The sequence below is a fragment of the Fistularia commersonii genome, chromosome 8 (assembly GCF_037954325.1).
Source record: "Fistularia commersonii isolate RoL2024-O1a breed Wild chromosome 8, RoL_Fcom_v1.0, whole genome shotgun sequence".
NCBI classification, from domain to species: Eukaryota; Metazoa; Chordata; class Actinopteri; order Syngnathiformes; family Fistulariidae; genus Fistularia; species Fistularia commersonii.
This window is the reverse complement of record NC_141291.1, coordinates 12,155,938-12,174,622: the sequence shown is the minus strand read 5'-3', so window position 1 is coordinate 12,174,622 and position 18,685 is coordinate 12,155,938. Positions and strand designations below refer to the sequence as shown.

The 18,685-nt window shown below is 37.8% G+C and overlaps 1 protein-coding gene across 2 annotated transcripts in view; it reads right to left on the bottom strand.

The window, feature by feature from the left end:
• Positions 1-265: 265 nt before the first annotated feature.
• mtrr (5-methyltetrahydrofolate-homocysteine methyltransferase reductase) overlaps positions 266-18,685 on the bottom strand; it is a 34,344-nt gene continuing 15,924 nt past the window's right edge. For both annotated transcript variants that reach the window (XM_086150362.1, XM_086150363.1), the window contains exons 12-15: positions 18,171-18,289; positions 10,950-11,042; positions 6,064-6,249; positions 266-972 (exon numbers count right to left, since the gene is read on the bottom strand). In XM_086150362.1, the coding sequence (XP_086006488.1) occupies positions 828-972; positions 6,064-6,249; positions 10,950-11,042; positions 18,171-18,289 (543 nt within the window). In that variant the 3' untranslated portion in view covers positions 266-827. The remainder of the gene's footprint in view (positions 973-6,063; positions 6,250-10,949; positions 11,043-18,170; positions 18,290-18,685) is intronic.

The window sequence follows — 18,685 nt, the reverse complement described above, 5'->3', positions numbered from 1 at the left end:
TTAACCCCGTTGTGTGAGAGTTTTAGTTAGCAGGACTTAGAAAAGTTAGGAGTTCACTGTCTTTCTGCTGTTAGATGAGTGGGTGCACGTTTGATGAATTACTCTGTGCTCAGAGCTGAGATTAATTGAGATTCCAGCCCTGTGTAGTTACTCCCAGCTTAATCCTGAGTCATGATAAATCACTCAACGCTTAAATGGAGTAACAAATATTAAAACCTGCTGTCACTTCTTATAAAATATGATGAAAAGGTCAACTCTCTCCACATTAAATAAAAGCATGTCACTTTTAATACTTTTATTGAACAATAGTAATCATACCTACTTACAGTGATTTCCAATTTTGGTTTAAATAACTGGCAGTTTTCACAATTGGTGCTTTTAATATTTTTCTCTCTGAATTACTAAAAACAATTTATTCAATATTTATATTCGGTGAAAGTAGTGTTCTTAATATAAAATTGGGATATAGCTCAATTTCCATCACAGTGAAATCGCTTCATCAAAGCAGATCAAGTAAATCCTGTTAACATGAGAGTGCAAACAAAAAAGGGCTTGTTTGACATTAAAAGCATTTTCACCGAAAGGGATAATGGCTAGCACCATTTTTCTTACCGGGGTCGTTTATGTTCCCACAGTGAAGCCCAAGATGATGTAATGAACCTACTGTATCGCCCGCAGTCAGCATCACAGTATAACTCCTTCCAGGCAATCCACTATTTTATGGTTCCACAGGTTATGGCTGAAGATGCTGATTTTCTGAATACAGTTATTATATAAAAAAAAAAAAGGTACACGAATGCTGCAAAATGCCATCTCCTCATCCACTGTCAGCCCCAGATGTCCTGTAAATAGCGCTTCTCCTCTCTCAGCCCTGCCAGTCTCTTCATGGCCTCTAATTGGTCCACTTGAATCTCAGTTTTGATCATCTCCACCAGGATGTCATTCACTTCCTTAGCCATGTTCTTTGCATCCCTGGGGAAATTGAAAATGGTGAGACTATAGCAAGGAACAGAGAAGTAAGTATTTCAGAAATGGTGTCAGATGTGAGCCACAGCCCTGTATCAAATTAATTTTTTTGTAAAACCAGCAAGCACAGCCAGCATATCCTAAAAGGAAATGGGTGAGGACTCTATCTTGCTGTAGCAGCATACTAGGAAATTCATAATGTTGACCTGGAGATTGAATTTTTTTGGAAATTCATGCTGCTCTGATGATTCAAAGATTATTTACTCAAAAAGGTAAGGGAAGCAGTCCAGCAAGAAGAGGAAAAAAAAGAACCTCAATTCTGAGCTATAAAAATATTGAGATGGCATATAGCCATGCTCTCTTCATTGTCTTGTTTTATTTGTACTGACAAAAGCGGTACGATTTTACCTAGAAAGGGTAAAAAGCAAATGGTATGTATGCACAACAAATTGTAGAGGTTTCATCATTTTCAGTGTAGCAGCAGCCCCGGGACCAGACATATAAATACTGTATACCCACAAAGGCAGTATTGTGGATCCACAATCCTTCCAACAGTTTCATCAAGTGCGCATGCACGCATTTGCGCGCACACACACACACACACACACACAGGCGTGTGTGTGTGTGTGTGTGTGTGTGTATATATATGAGTGTTGTTTATATATATATATATAAATATATATATATATATATATATATATATCCCCCCCCCCTTTCATAAATTGGATTCAAAGTCCAGGTCCAGATAGATGCGTCAATGAATTTTATGAAATTATTATTTTTTAAAGATCTGCTAGCACCACTGTAACTGAATGTATACAGATGTGCCCTAGATTCTAAAAAAAGTATGGCACCATCTTATACTGAGGCAATGATAGTTGTAATTCATACAGAGGGTAAAGACACTACTGAATGACAGTCTTACAGGCCAATATAATTACTAAACAAAGATTTGAATATACTAACTGCAATTGTAGCTAGAAGGGTAAATAAGATAATTACCCAAATCACACACCCCTTCTGTATTATCCAGCTTTATCACTATTCGGTCTTACGTAGATCACGTACAACACTTATTAAACATAATATCTCATCAAAGATACATGAAATCAGAGTCAATAATTATATCTATAGATGCACAAAAAGCATTTGATCGGGTATCAGGACAATATTTATTGCCACTAAATACTCAAACGATTTAGATTTGATCCTAATTTCATAAATTGGATTTAAACACTTTATTCATCCCCACAAGCAGCTATAAGGTTAATGGATACAGATCAGAGAGATTTACACTAGAACAAGGATGCAGATAAGGCTGCTCCTTATCACCCCTGCTGTTTGCTATCAGTATTGAGCCGCTGGCCCAGCTCATTAGCGACAACAACAGCATAAAGGAAATTATAATAAATCAAGAGGAAAACATTTTTCTGTATGCAGATGATGTTTTACTATATCTAAAAGAGCCCAGCTTAACAATCCCATATCTAAAGGAGCTCATCTCTAATTACGGGTATTACTCTAGATATAAGGTAAATGTGATAAAATGGAGGCTATAGATGTAGATGATCTGGTCTCAGAAACAATTAAGCTACAGAGTAGATTCAAATGGCCCAAAGAAAGCATTAAATACTTTGGCATCTACATTCCCCCATTTTTACATAATCTCTTTAACGTAAACTACGCACATTAAAAATATGGAATAAAATACAGTCAGCCTATTAACTTCCAAAACAACTCTCATCGCTAACAAATATTGGACTGAACCCCTAACAATATAGATACTGGTTTTGGAAAGTGGTAAAATATAGTCTCATCAATTTGCATCAACTGATCAAGGACAGCATTCTTAAAATATCTGAGCAGCTGACAAAGGAATTTGATATCCGAAGACAAATTTTTTTTTTTTAATATCTACAATTAAGAGCTTTTCTGATAATGCACAAGGAGTAGGAAAAAGTTAGAAGACCCACTTCCATAGAAAGGTTTCTAATAGCACTAATAAACAATAGGGAGAAGAAAATATTTTTATCTATGTATATTCATGACTTCCAACTGATAAGACAAAGATGTGAGGCAGAAATGAACATTGACATATCAATGGACACCTGGGAGGAGATATACATTGAGGCACTCCAGACCACAAACTCAAACTCCTTGAGGGAATTCAAGTGGAAAGTAATTATTAGGTTTTTCAGCACACCAGAAATAATAGTTATGCTGGGGCCGACACGTTCTAGTTCTTGCCGGAGGATTGTGGTAAAGATATGGCCAACCACACACATATATTTTGGCTTTGCCCCAAACTCAGTTTATTTTGCAAGGAGATTTTTGATGCCCTCAAAGCAGTCTTCAAACAGGATATTCCACAAAGCATTATTAGGAGCAAACCCTATGCGTACAGACAGAAAAATCGGATGAAAAATACTTCCAAACATATTGCTCAAAGCAGCATTGAAAGCCATAACTATCAGGTGGTTAAAACCGGATCCCCCTATATATAATATATGGATAGGCACCTGGTAAGTCTTTACTAATACAATAAGGTTAGACTCAAAGAGTTTTGAACTGGCACCGGACATAAGCATCACATCCTTTAAGATTACCTATGTGGAGTTTTTTTTTTTAATAATTCTTTCCCCCCTTTTACACCCCCCCCTTTTTTTCCTCACCCCCGATATTTCTGGTAGGTACTATTTCCTGTCATGACATGATCATGTCATCTCATTATATGTGTTATATGTATACACCTGTCATATTGATATGGGAAAAAACTAAATAAAAATGGAGTTTAAAATAATTGCAATCATTATGAAATTATATGCATGTAAATGAACCTGATCCCTTCTATCTTAGGACACAAATGGATGTTGACATGCTATTTATTAATAAGAAGATCAATTTCACCAAATAGGAAATCGAGATGGCTATCGGAGAACTGCCTGCTGGGTATCAAACTGAATTGTCCATGCATTACATTCAATTTCTATCTTTATTCTAACACTGCCTGTTGCTTGCTTCCATGATTGGTTGTCACTGGGGACCAGTGTACCTGTCTGATTCTAATCATTTGAAGACAGCACTGATATGGTTACAATGCAAAGTAACCTCTCTCCTTTAAATCCCTTCAAAGCAGAGTGCTGTTCAAATTACAAGCCCGTCGGTACTTTAAGTCAATTTTGAAAAGCCCTAATAGTAGGTTCTATTTCTTCTACGGCAGGCACCTCAGCTGCAATGCCTCCACCCTGGTTCTGCGGCACAGCTTCAGAACAGCAAGACTGAATAAGTCTCCCTTCCCGCCACTAACAACAAGATAAACGTTTTTTTTTCCAAACAGGAAACCGCAGTACCACGTATCAGTCAGCTCAGCTTGAGGAAGATTCTGGGCATGAGAGGTGCAGAGAAGAGTGCTTTCCTGAATTAGGGCTGTGTCACATTGTATGGTATGTGATTCATTGGTCATCACTCATGATAACTTTCATATAATCAATATTGTGGCACAATAAATATAGTTAACCTTTTTCACACTGCTTAACCTTTTACTTTGTAAAAGTCATTTTTGCCAATAAAAATAGTTTATTTCAATATTTGATTTTGTCTTACTGATTAATTTTTTTCTGAACTGTGACAATAAAGGGTGTGTTCCCAGTGAGCAAGACAGAGAGGATAATGAAGTAGCAATGGCAGTGAGCAAAGATGAGGGAAAAATGACTTGTTCTTGTTCTGTTGCAGAATTGATGTTTTCTTTTTATCTAACAAAGAAAAGCTTGGAGATAATCTTATCTGCCATTTTCCTTTCCCTTCTCTGTGTCTGTCTCCTACTGTTCAAAGGTTTCTTCCATTGCGCATTAACCTGAAAGTAGTTTGAAAGGTTTTAAAACATCACACCGTATAAATACATTACTGATATTACGCATGGCTGCATCTGTTTCAAATTAACTGGAAAAAATGTGAAATTTACTAAACACCATCATTTACCTAAGAAAGACGGTGAGTGTATGAATAAGCTCCAGAGAATTAGTGCTGTTTTGCATTCTTCCATCTCTGAATAATTAAGTTTCTCCTCTCATTTAATACTTTGCCCAGTTTGAGACTAATGAGAGCACAGCAGCAGCACATAGTGGCTCCCTGACAAAGCTTGATTGGAATGTCCAATAGGCACATTTTAGAAGAAGCCAGCCTGAATTCTCAAGCACTTTTCTCTGTCTCCATGAAACATTTAGCAAAATAACAATCAGACACTTCACAAAGAGATCAATATTAACTGAGACAAAGGTTACATTTTGATGAAATGCATGTTTTTGCCTTTACTTTGAAGTACTGTGGGTCTGTCTTCAAGTGGAAATGGTCGTACAGTACATATTTTGATCTTGAAAACTATTCCAGAGAATCTACCGTCTTTTGTTGCTAAATGCTCAATCCTGAAATGTGACAAATCATTCTACGTGTTTCAATCTGAAAATGGCCTGATACAATATCACACTAGACCCCCGGGGCTGAGCAGTACATCATTTGACTGGCATTGTGATGTAAAGTAGTCACAGTGAATGACATGCTATATTCGGTTTCATTTTATTAGAGGTAAAAAGCACACAACAGGGAATGATTGGTAATTATATGTCAATCTAATAATGTATATCTTGGAACTGCGAAAAAAAAGGCAAGCTGAAGTCAGATTTTTCCAGTATTTTGCAGTTCTAACACATGGCCTACAATTTCTTTATACTGTGTATTTTACATGAAAAGTATTAGAAAAGTATCAGGGACTTCACAACAACAAAATGAAGTTCAACAGCTGAAATGTGCCTTCTGAATATTAGCATAATACAAAGACTATAAATTGGGTGCACAGAGAAACGGGCCATGCATGTAAAGATGAACCAATGTGGTGAGACGAGAAATGAGTGAGACTTGAGTCACACTGCCAGTGGGCGCTGACACATTCAAATGCCAACTACAACAACAAACCATTAATACGCACCAAGCTGGTCAACGCTGGGGTAAATTGAATGGGTCTGGAGGGTTGGTCATGATATACAAATACCGCTTGTTATAAAACGAGTAACTGAAAATTCATGAAAAATTCATCAGTCTTACCCGCAAACGTAGAGGTAACCTTTTTGTTCGAGCAGGATGTTGATGATTTGCTGGCTGTTGAGCAGCATGTTGTGTTGAACATATCTGGGTCGTCCAGCTGAGCCTTCATCCCCCTCATTGTCTCTTGAAAAGCACACCTTGAGGTAGTTCAGGATACCACAGGAAACAAAGTTCTCCAGCTCTTCTCTGGGGGAAAGAAAAGGGTGTTGAGGCATACCTAAAATCGTATTCTAAATCAACCCATACAACGAATTTCAAAATCAAATATCCTTCAAGGTTATTCTTGGGGTCCTGGATTTGCAAAACATGTTTCCAAAGATAGAACAAGAAGAGCCCAAAATGCCCTACTGTGCTTAACAGAGAAATGAGAAAACAAAAAAGGACAGCCGGCACTGACAGATATCACATTTTCTTAAGAGGAAATACCAGAACATTTATATTTAAAAAGTGAGCTGAATTCGCAGTTCCGTCATGCTGAGGACTCACACAGGGTTTATTCTTTCACATCCAACACACTACGTAACTTGAACCTTCTCGTAGGTATTTCCAAGAACATGAAGCCTGTCAAAGTCAATAAGAGAACAGTGGTGGCCAAAAGATCCAGGTAAAACTGCCAGACAACTAATTTATTTTGTATAACAAGAGAGGTGGAACAAAACATAGATTTCATAAGCCAGGTCAAGTCAATGTTAGAGGCTTTTTTATTTATTCATTTATCTTTAACACACAGTCCTCTCAGCCTTCCAGTTGGATGTTATCTTGCATTTCTTATGACACTTTGCTTGCCAATTGTTACGGCACTTCTTGACTTGTGTTTATAGTGCCGGCAGTGCTACTGGTCAGGAGGGAAGAAGGAAAATGAGGAGGGAGTGCAGTTTACCGCGCTCGCAGTACCTTGTTAAAAACTAAGCAGTCAGATTGAGCTGAGACACAGACAGGCATGATCGCACGCAAACACATTCAGTGTCCAGTGGCTACGAGATCAGGAATGAAGGTCTTTGCCTCAGCGGTCTGTGTTTTTTGCAGAAATCTCTGAACTTAAGGGCAGCATTTCCCAACAACACACATATAGGCACATATAGTGCTAATACTAAAGGCAGTGATGAGTATTATCAACTGTTTTATGTGGAATAATTTCTTTTCCTTATATTTTTTTCTTTCATGCAAAAAAAGAGCTGCTAATTCTGTTTGAACTTGTGAGTTTTCAATAACTTTCAGCAACAGCAATTTCAAATGACATAACAAAGGGAATGCCTGTCTTGGAAGCAAACTTGCGTTGCCCGCTGCTTAGAAAATAAAATGAATAACTAAAGCCGGTATTTATTCAGCATCGACAAACAGATTGTGAGGAATGTGATTTTTTTTTTTTTTATATATATGTTTATATATATTTATATATATGTTTGTCAGTCAGGAATAGAAGAATAAGGGCAAGCAATAGGAATTATCTGTCCTCTGGCCCAAGCAAAGGTTGCCACCTATGAAAATCCTGGCTGACTTTTGTTTTTTCAACTTCTGAAGAAGGAATCACATAGTCATAAACCACTGGGCGGGAGCTGCTAGAGGATAAAGGACAGTTCACTTTTTGGAAACAAATAAGTTCGGGGTCTCTCGAGAGCCAAACAGCTCCAGACCCTTGGAATATCTATATATACACACAAACATAACAGCAGCTCGTGGCAATATCCCCAGATCCTAACTTCAACCCAGAAGGCCTTCCAGTTGTGTGCTCCCAAAATTACATGCTATAAACAAAGAAATTAAAGTGAAGAGAAAATAAGTGCAGTCAGTGGAGGAAAGACAGAGTGGCTGGTTTGATATGGCAAGAAGGCATGCTGGCATCAACCTTTCACAGGGAAGCATAGTTCTGCCAGACACTGAGCTTCATCAAATTCCTTGTGTGGTTTGAGCGCTAGTTGAAATTACAAACAATGCCTCAAAAGCCTTGACAGATTTAATTAATTTCACTTTTTTAATGGGACATGAAAATATCTAAGCTGACATTATAACAAAGGCAATTCTACTTCTGTTCTCATCCTCAAGCACCATGACCATAGCAAGGCCCTCATGACTTTGTTTGATGTTTTATTTTGATAAACAATACCACAACAACAACAAAAGTTACACTAGAAGGGGCCGGCAAACCAGGACCGAGTTCATCTAGTCCAAGCTGTTGCTATTTTTGGCATGAAATATATGACAATATATTTATAATATATACATTATATATTCATATAAGTACGGTATGACAATTTGATAACAACCCATTGGTCTCACATGCCAAAGAGATGGCAGCCATCAAGTCGCACTTTAAACACATATCAACAGCGCAGAATGCAAATGAGCCAAGCTACGGCAGGTACGTTCCTCTCATTCTGATAACCTATTTAGATCGAGTACATCTCTTCACGGGTGGCTCATAAAATACAGATTAATCACATCGGTCAACACTGTGGGGGTGTTTGTCACTGAGGCTGGCGCTCTGCTTGAACACTACCTTGCTGCAAGATCATATTTAACTAAAGGATAGACGAAACAAAATGGGGACAAATAACACTCCCTGTGATCTTTTCTTGTGTACTTAAGGATGCTAATCCATTCACACTATTTAATCCTGCACTAGAACTCAATCGTTGCACCAGCATTGACTCTATCGAGATACTCAGAAGCACTGATCCATTCATATTTAGTTATTTTTCTGAGTTTAAGACCAAAAGAAAGGAGTCAGAGTAATGATTAACTCATACATTTTTACAGCCCTCAAATAACAAAAGAGCTCCATCAAATAAACAGTTTTTCTTCTTTTTGTAAATTGATACAAATGAATATTCATATAATTCAAATAATCAACACACTGGAGTTCCTGACTATAATAAATAATATATACAGCCTTCTGGGCTTGAACCTCTTGTTTACAAACATCAAGGATGTTGTCCAATAGTATTTCAGTGAACATGGATAGAGAAGCCAAATCTGCTAATCACTACTAAAGCATCTGAAAATTTCAGCCCTTGCTGAATCCATTAAGGTTCCGTTTTTTTTTTTAACAGCTTTGGGCAACAGAGACCATTCATACGGTTTATCATGCCAGCTGCACTTGGAAGAGGGCGGATGAAGATGCTGAGACTGAATCAAAACATAGCAGTCGTAGCCCATAAAACATAAACATTGAGATGACAAGGATTAGGCATTCTAATTACAAATGATGTCTTTTATACTGATACTCATCAGATAGCCTTTTAAAAAAAAACAATATGTTTTCAAGCAGCTTTAATTCAGTGTCTCATTTTCATGTTTTATAAAACATTGTATGAGAGTATTGCTCTCAAAATGTCATTAAAAAAAAACTATAAAAAATTTGTTTCAAAAAAGGCTTTCTTTAGAGTGTTACAAAAACCCCTTTGATCAGTCAATGTTTTCCTTAAAAAAATGAATATCCTTGGATCTCTTTCCAACATAATTTCTTAACAATATTAGGCAGTTTTATAAGCAGCAGTGGTTTCTGTCAATCTAAGTGATAAATTAAAAATTTCTGCAAAATTAAAATCATTTTTTTATATATGACATAAATTCAAACAAAGGTTTGGGCCTCTAGCCCAGGAGAGAGGACAGAAACACATTTTAACAGGAAGACAAATGGTTTCAACTGTGACCGGCGTTACCAATCTGACTGATCCCATTGCAACGGATATGTGTTTGTTTCACCATGCAGTTGCTGACACATGCAATGAGTAACAAGGAGATCTTTGTTTGCTCTTTTCATCCTAATGTGTCCTGAAAAAAATCTCCTGTGCTACTGACAGGAGCTCTGTGTATGTTTTACACAACTGACATTACACTATTGACAGCATGGAGCAGTGAGCTATAAATGCAGCATACTGGTGTTTTGAGTCAATTGATGAATATAAAACAATGAGTATGAAAGTAAGAACAAAGGATCCTTTTTAAGATAAAATTCATAACAAATAGAACATAAGTAGCTCATATTTAAATTTTTAACTATGTCTATTGTCTCTCTTTATGTATTTTCTTACAAAGGAAGACTTCTTTTATTGATTTGATTGGTTAGTTTCTTGAAAAATCTGCCTGAGCTTGTTTGTCATGGCTGGATTCAGTTTTTTTTAGTCTGCTCTCCATTTCTTTCATGTGAGCAACATTCTGATCTTCTGCCCAGTTTGGCTTTGTTTTTTCCTTCTTGTAATCTTTTAGTTCTCAATTTTGTAGAAGTAAAGTAACACTGACAATATTGTTGCCAGATGATAATTTGAATCAAGAGCTGCCAGGGGAACTGATGTCCTGTATTATAATAGTAACTACAATAAAGCCTTAGTGTAAACACAGAGTGCAAAAGGCAGAACCTAAGAAGCTTTACACAATACCCTGAAACGAACCCCTGAGTTTCAGAGAGACATGTTAAATTTAAGTTTATACCACCTTCTACTCCTGTTTAGCTAAAAGACTAAATATTTGAGATTTGAATATCATAGGCTGATTATAAAATGGAGTGAATACAGTTTTACCTCAACAATATCCTGGACCCTGCCAAGAGCCATATTTAATACACTGTAATGCTTGACTTATAATCCAATTCAATCACAATAGAAATGGTACCATGTCTTTTGTGTCCCCGAGAATTCTTGAGCTAAGAGTTTGATACTGTGCCTCGAGTAACGAGGTGGGGGATTTGAAGACGGAACACCCACATCACTTACACAGACAGAGGTGTTCATGATGCAGGTCACAGGTTTACATATATTGGAGTGGGCTACCGCAAGGTAAAGATGGCAGATGAATGTCAGTATGAAAAGAAGAACAGAAAAGTGTTACAAATTACCATAAGTAAAAGGGAGGTCAATGTATAACAATAAAACTCATATCAAGCTCACCTGAACAGGTAGTCTTGGTCTCTGTGGCGACAACCAAAGAAAAGCCAGGTCTCGCCAAATATTGCCTTAGGGTTCTCCTGCATCTCCTTTTCTCTGAAAGTCAAACGGCGGATGTTAGCAGTCAATCAATACTAACAGACGACCAGACCAGATGGAGGAGAGGAAGTCCTTTTTTGCAGTAGAGGTTAAAGAAGAGTAGTGACACCATTAAGCACTGTCTGCAATGACAGTACACTGAGGGCCTAAACATCCTCATGCAACTCTATATTCTGCAACAAGGACAGAAAATGTATTATTAAATTTCATCATTACAAAAGGATAGATCACATCACTATAAACTGTTCGTAAAAATTAATCTCAGGTTCAATATGTGTGGTAGTGTGTTCAACAATGATTAGGTGTGAAAAGAAAACGCTCCATCAGAGGTGATTCCTCTCGTGGCTTGGGACTTGGCAGAGCTCCCAGAATCTTTAGGAGGTGGAGGCAACACAGCAGCACCAAGCAAAGCTGAGAATGTTGGTATCTGCACTGCACACCTGGTGGAAAGGTGACAGCTCTCTCTGAGATAACAACAGTTGACCTCCAACCTTTCATGATGCCATCAGTCAGTTCAATCTCTACATAGAGCTTGGCATTATCTGTTACCCCTGTCTGGTAGTAGAGGGGAGATCAGGGGATGAGAGAAAGAGACAGATTGTTGAAGTGACCAACTACAACAAGTGCAGCGAAATGCTACCACCAGCCATTAGGATTAAGTCCTGCAGCCCTTTGAGGAAAAGTTGCTTCTTCTTCACTGCCCAAACTAATATAACATGTAGGAGGCTTGTGTCTATCTGTGAATATGTTCCTCAAAGCCTCTACATTGAAGAGGCTTCGCAAAATACCATATCCTTGCTTGTAGAGTCTATAAGCAAGGATATGGTATTTTGCATGGCAAAGCATCTGACCTTTCAAACTTGGGCTACACAATGTTCAGATTTTTTTCCATATACAGTAAACTACATTTTTGAAGCATGGGGAAGGAGTGAGTAAGATTTGAAAGATAACTTTATCTGAACACACAGTTGCTCACCTTCTCTCACAGGATGCAGAGTGCTGTATTTTCCTTACATATCCCAACACTCTCTTACTGGGAATACAAATATAAATGCTTTAAAGGAGATACAATATGGTTTTTTCTACTGGTATAAAGGAATGAACTCAGCTTAGTTCCCTTTTGTTTATTTACTTTTTTGTACCATAAGTTAAAATGGTCCAAAAAGTTTTCTCAGCAACACCAGGTATCCCATCAAGTTGCTTCTAGAACTAAAGCAACTGCAGCAATCTGCCAATATCACCCTTTCACAGACATCTTTATCAGAGTGAGTTGGCTGGAATGAAAAAAAAAAGGCATCCCGCTGGACATTAATATTGTTGAAACATGGATTCTATGTTGCATGTAGCTTGTGATTGGATTTGGAATACTAACAACATCCATCCATCCATCCATCTTCTGCCACTTATCCTGCACTCAGGGTCACGGGGGGATGCTGGAGCCTATCCCAGCTGTCATCGGGCGAGAGGCAGGGTACACCCTGGACTGGTCGCCAATCAATCGCAGGGCCACATACAGACAAACAACCACTCACTCATTCGGGGCTGAAGCGCTAACCACTTCACCACCGTGCTGCAAAATACTAACAACAGCTCATGATAATATTGTGCTGATACCGTATTCTCAGAACATATTCTTTTTTCAGTGTTGTGAATTTACTGGTCTGAAGTCTCATAATAGACTTCAACATCATCCAGATTTTTATTTCCAACTAAAATGAAACATCTATATGACTTTTGTCTGACATCAAACCGATGTTTATTCAACAGTTGTGATAATGATCAACACCGAACAGGATCGCAGCTCATCAGACGTTACGAACATTTGATCAGTTGGGGATTTACCATTTGTCTCCAGGAAGAAAAAGAACAAAACAGCGAGGATAAATCTGTGTTAACAGAGATTGATGCTGTTTGTATTATGTTGCGTAACAGTGAGCTCTGAAAATATGATTCACCTTCCCTCACAAGAACATCGATCTCAGTGGAAAAAATAACTTGTTTCTTCCTGAGAAGTGTCCCATCATGCTGTCAACTGTGCAAAGACCACTGATTTGCTGCTTCATCAACCTTTTAAAGGGTATGGAGGACATCCTTTTGACTGGTTTATCGATATTTTGCCAAAACTCCACACAAACAAAACTATGACTTAATGAGGGGAATTAGAGAGAAGTGTTTGGAGCCAAGCACCTCATTGCAGTTTTATAACCTTCAAAATAGCAGAAGGTGTTTGGCCTTGACTAAATGGAAATCTTCTGCAGGAATTAGTTTGGACACTGATTTAGATCGTCAAATCTACGCCCCGAGAAAAAGTCCAGAGAGACTGAATTAGGGTTTTGGAGTTTTACATGAATAAAATGAAACAGACAGTTGACTCAATGTCAGATAGCGTGGTACTATACATCTAAAATGGGTATTATTATTAGGGGTGTGACAATGAACTGTGACACAAAATATCAAAATCTGCATTTTGTAGATGTAAAACAGATCACAGTATCAGATCAATTATACCGCGAGCTCTGGATTGCAGAGCTTGGAAAGCTGTGGCTATCTCAATTTATCTTGTCTGCCTTAAGATTCACTGGTCTGCATTAAAAATCTTATTTTGAAATTGGAATTTGCTTAGAGAAAAATAAAAAAATAAAGACATGGTTTCCAAAACATTGCTAAGATTATAGATTTTTAGTGACCACATTAGGTTGAGGTCCACAAGGAAGTTATAGAGGCATTCCAGGCAAGTCAAACTCAATTAAATACATTTGCACTGTATAGAAAAACAAACTAGATTGCTCCTATGTCTGTTAGCCTATCAGAATTCAGATAAGCAATTTTTGTCAGACAGCCTGATTAAATGTACAAGGACACAACAAACATTTCTGACAAGGTTGGAAAGCATGCAGTGCCCACCAAGCAAACATGTCAATCAAAACCAATGAGATAGGAAAGGCTATCTTAATCACAGGTTCACTGTCAATGAAGTGACATGGCCATTTGTCTTTCACATCGAAGCCCACTGGTGAAGCTGAATTTGCACTCTGTAAATGTTTGTGAGTGGCTAATAAAGACTTGTTTGCAATTAGGGGAATTCAACATTTAACGCTTTTCAACGGGAGTATAGCAAAGCACAAAGAGTCAATCTCAGACTTTTAGCTGAACATTTGTTGTTGTTCTCCTTAATGCCATCATTAACAAATGCAACATGTAATGAAAAACAGTGGGTGATCCGATAATGAAAGTAAACATCAGTTCCAGTACTTCTCTAATTAGCCCACTATACGAAATCAAGTTCTGCCGACACTGTAATTGTGGAATGAGTAGTTGAGCAGTTGTTTATCAGTAGAGACCGTTAACAGAACTGTCCAGCTGACTTCAAATACCCGAATCCCAACCATTAGCATCCTGGACAAGATTTTTGTGATCTGCAAACAGCCTCAAGTAAACTTATTTTAGTGGGTTCGTCTGTCTCTCGCCAGCTGCCCTAAAGGGATCAATACCAATATGAAAAACCTGGATTCCATTCAGAGTAGCCCACTCCCTGAATACAAATCACATCACATCCTCTCACTATGCCAGCCTGTGATACAATCCCAGGGGGATAGAAGCGTCTAAGGGCACTCCATTTGGTCTCAAAATCAGAGGCAGTTGCCTTTCAGCATTATTCAGATGATCAGCAGGATAGGGAGTCTACAAAGGAACCTGGGATGAAGATGGGTTAGATATCACAATTATCTCATAACTTTTCATTCATTTACTGTGAAGCTCAGCATGAAAGGTGAGGAATGGCTTTACAATTACACCTGGGAATTATAAAACCATATTATTGAAAAGGCAGAGGTTTTAATAGAAAAAAAAAACGCAATGCTGAAAAACCAGATGCCGGACGAATTTGAATCAGCTCTCTTGTTAGACTGATAAATGAGTATGTGATATCTGTCAACACAAACCTGAATACAAGTGGCGATGCTGAATTGTGAACCACGCCAATTGACATTTCTCACGCATTAACTGAGAAAACCTTTTTGGAGAAAAAAAAGCTATTGAGCAGAAGATGGGGAAGCACTCAGTTCAATTACAATATTTATTAAACCATGGGAATTCAAAGCTCCACAATGAGACAAAAACACAAATATCACATTCTATGAAAAATTAAGCATACAAATGAAAGTAATCAATATCAGATAGCTAGGGTAATTATTGACATTTTTAGCCCCAACAAGTGACTGACCTTCAGAGTTTGTTTCACTTATTACCAGTGATCCAAACTCTTACAAAGTACTTTTGAAAACGGCGATTGATTAACAGTAGAGAAAAGCGGAGAAGTAGGGGGATCGAAGTGTCCCTACATTGTTGTGTTGCTAACGGGATGCTTCTCGGGCCCAGAGACAGATACGGCACCCTGTTGACAAACTGTACTGATTGTTATCTGTGTGATCAGAGTGCAGCAACAGACAGCAAGGTTAGATTCTGTACAATGCTGCACACCATGACATTTTTTCCACAATCCTCTAGCACAAAAAGCAGCTGGAGAGCAAGAGGTGTTGCAACACAGGGTGGGGAGAAAAGAAGACAAATTGGTTGATGAGACATTCAATGTGATGAAGTGGTTGATTGGGGTTTATCCTGCAACACTCAGAAGCCACTTAAATGGAGGAATTATTTGAAACCAAAGTAACTATGAGAAAGATCCACCTTTAAATTGTCAGATGTGTTCAAGGAAGGGAGGGGGTTTTACATCAGTCATCAATGCAATGACCCGCTGTTGTGATAGGTACCATTATATAAGACACACCATCTGATCTCTTGACATTACATCAAGAAGCATTTTAATAATACTGCAGTGCAAAGTCAAAATATAAAAAGTGTTGATTGCCTGTAAGAAAGACTCCAGGTTTAAGGAATATTTTTCTGCAACACAAAAAAGCTGAAGTGGAGACTTTTATCTAATTCATCAGGCCCTGTTCTCTTTTTAAATTAAAAACCATCTACTTTGAGCAAAGAGGGCACTGTTCAGATATTTTCTCCCTGGTACGTCTGTTAGCATCTTTTTTCATCTACAGCAGATGAGCATGGATATGAGGGGAAGGAAAATCAATGCTGAGCTATGAAAAGAAAACCCATATATTGCTCGATTGATAATACTGTACAGGCCTTGCATCAAATATTCAATGTGAAATATCCATGATTTAATTTTGTTATTGATTGGTGTATGCTTGATTGTGAGTGAGGATAAGATTGAAATCATGAGAAAGTGTTCTGAAATTCCCCGGTATCACTCCCTTTTTTATGTACTGTATATTACTGAATGGGTGTTTATTACTGGGGACAATTCAGACAGTTTCTACCAGCTGCAGAGCTATTGAGCCCTTTAGGTGATGTGTAAGATAAGATAAAAGTTAATAAATTATGGTGTGTTTCCCAATATGCAAATTGATCAAGTAAAAAGGCAAAATAAAAAAATGTAAAACTGCCCTTTTTAAAAATTACTACAAATTACATTTCAACTTTTTATATACTTAAGTGTAATGTTACAATTGATGTAAATACTAAACATGTATCTACCTATAGTGCAATATCAAGGACCCAATACATTTTGGAAATTACTTAATAGAAAATAAAAGACAACGGTCTAGACTTAACAGTACATCAATGTTTCTAACATGACACAATTTTGAAGAGACTCATGGCTAGCATGCATAAAAAAGGCACTTTTTTAACTGACATAGTATGCACACAACAGAATAAAATAAGATTATAGCAGAAAAGTGTTGTTGTTTCAATGTGTAACACTATGCCTTTATTTGAGTATTGGCTTTTTTGGGGTGTAACTGACAGTGGTTGCCATTCACAGAAGCATTACATTATTGGTTATAAAGTTTTGTTGGTAGTCTGTAACTAGTGAAAGTTTTGAATGACGTGTGTGTGTGTGTGTGTGCGTGCGCGTCTGTTGAGAGAAATAATTAACCACCAGCCACTAGTGCTTGTAATGTCCTTTATCTTGAGTCCTCCTGCATCCCATAGGTACACCAGATGACCAAACAACCTTCCACGATTCTGCTGCAACAAAGTCAGCCGTCACCGTCACTTCAGCCAATGCTGTCACCTCTCAGTGCAATCAACACTGGTGCCACCCGCCACAACAGAGCAGCCGTCTGGAGGATTTTGAGTCAATTGGAGTTGACTGGGGCACAACCTCATTTATACAGAGCCACCCATGAGCTAAACATGTCAGTCACACTAAAAAAGGCTTTCACTGTTCTCTGACAAGTCTTTGTATCAGTTGGCAAGACTGAAAAAAACACGGGTAAGAGTTTGAAGAGAGGAGATCCAGAGGGTCTGTTCTTTATGACGTTTGCTCGTCGTCTGTTTTCTTAAGAGTCTCCGAATACTGAACAAAACACTTGATTTCTGTTACCACATAAGCGATGGTTAAACCAACTGTGAACTTACTCAACTCACCAAAAACACACACTGATGACCACATCTGTAAATATGAGCAATGAGTCAATCCAACAACATGGCCACAAATCAATAACACATCATGTGCTTCTTTAACTCTTGGCTGTTCATTTGGGACCAAATCATAAACATGTATACTAGTAGAGCTAATTTATTCTCTTTGAGACGTATCTAGTCCTCGCAACCTGTCATAGCCTTCACACACAAGAATTATTCGGCTTTTTAAGGTGTAATGCCAACAACCTTTATTGGCATTGTGGAGTCTCCTTTAATTGTTAAAGCAGATAACCTCGAAATGAGCTAAGAAGATGCACTTGAAAATTACTGGAATATTGTGAGCATTCGTTACAGAATGAAGACATTAACATGAAAAGTCCTCATCCCATGTGCGCAGCCCCTCATCAAGCACAAAACCATTTGATACTTTGTCTGATAAATGGTCATTTCAATTAAGTACTTGTCTCATATTACTAACATGGGAACAAGTGCTTTAAAACAAGAATGTGATCCTACTTAAAAAAAACAAAATGCTCTTAAGAGAAGGCGCACCAATGTAAGCCATGTGTTTGTAACTAGGAAAAAATTATATATATATATACACACTCACATACATACATTTTGTTTTTTAAATGTTGTAATTCATGCTTATAATGAAATCTGAACAGTACCTACCTTTGCTGAAGGAAGCCTATGAAGGGTGCAACTCCTGTGCCTGGTCCCACCATTATAATGGGTACTACTGGGTCAGATGGAGGCCGAAAGGCGCAGTTGGGTCTCAGACTTACATGGATCTGGGGGTTAAGGACATCAGAAAACATTTTAAATAATGAGAGTAATTACAACAAAGCTGAGGAGCCACAGCGGACCTTTCAATCTATTCATCGAACGACTTATTATTCTAAGACATACTAATGAGAAAGCTCATGGGCGCTAACTGAAATCCATAGCGTGTTGTACAGAGGATTAAGTTGCTCTAATTCATTATTTTTCACACCTCTATATGGTTCACAGCATTTTTTAGTAAATAAGTAATTAAGTAAAGATTGTGTGCATCTGACCAAACTGCTATGGTAAATTTAAAAGGACAGGATGAGTAAAAAGAACTAAGGCACATATTAGAGTATTAAGCTGTCAGGTTGGCAGCAACAATATTTTTCTGAGTCTGCCTCTGTGCACCACCACAATGG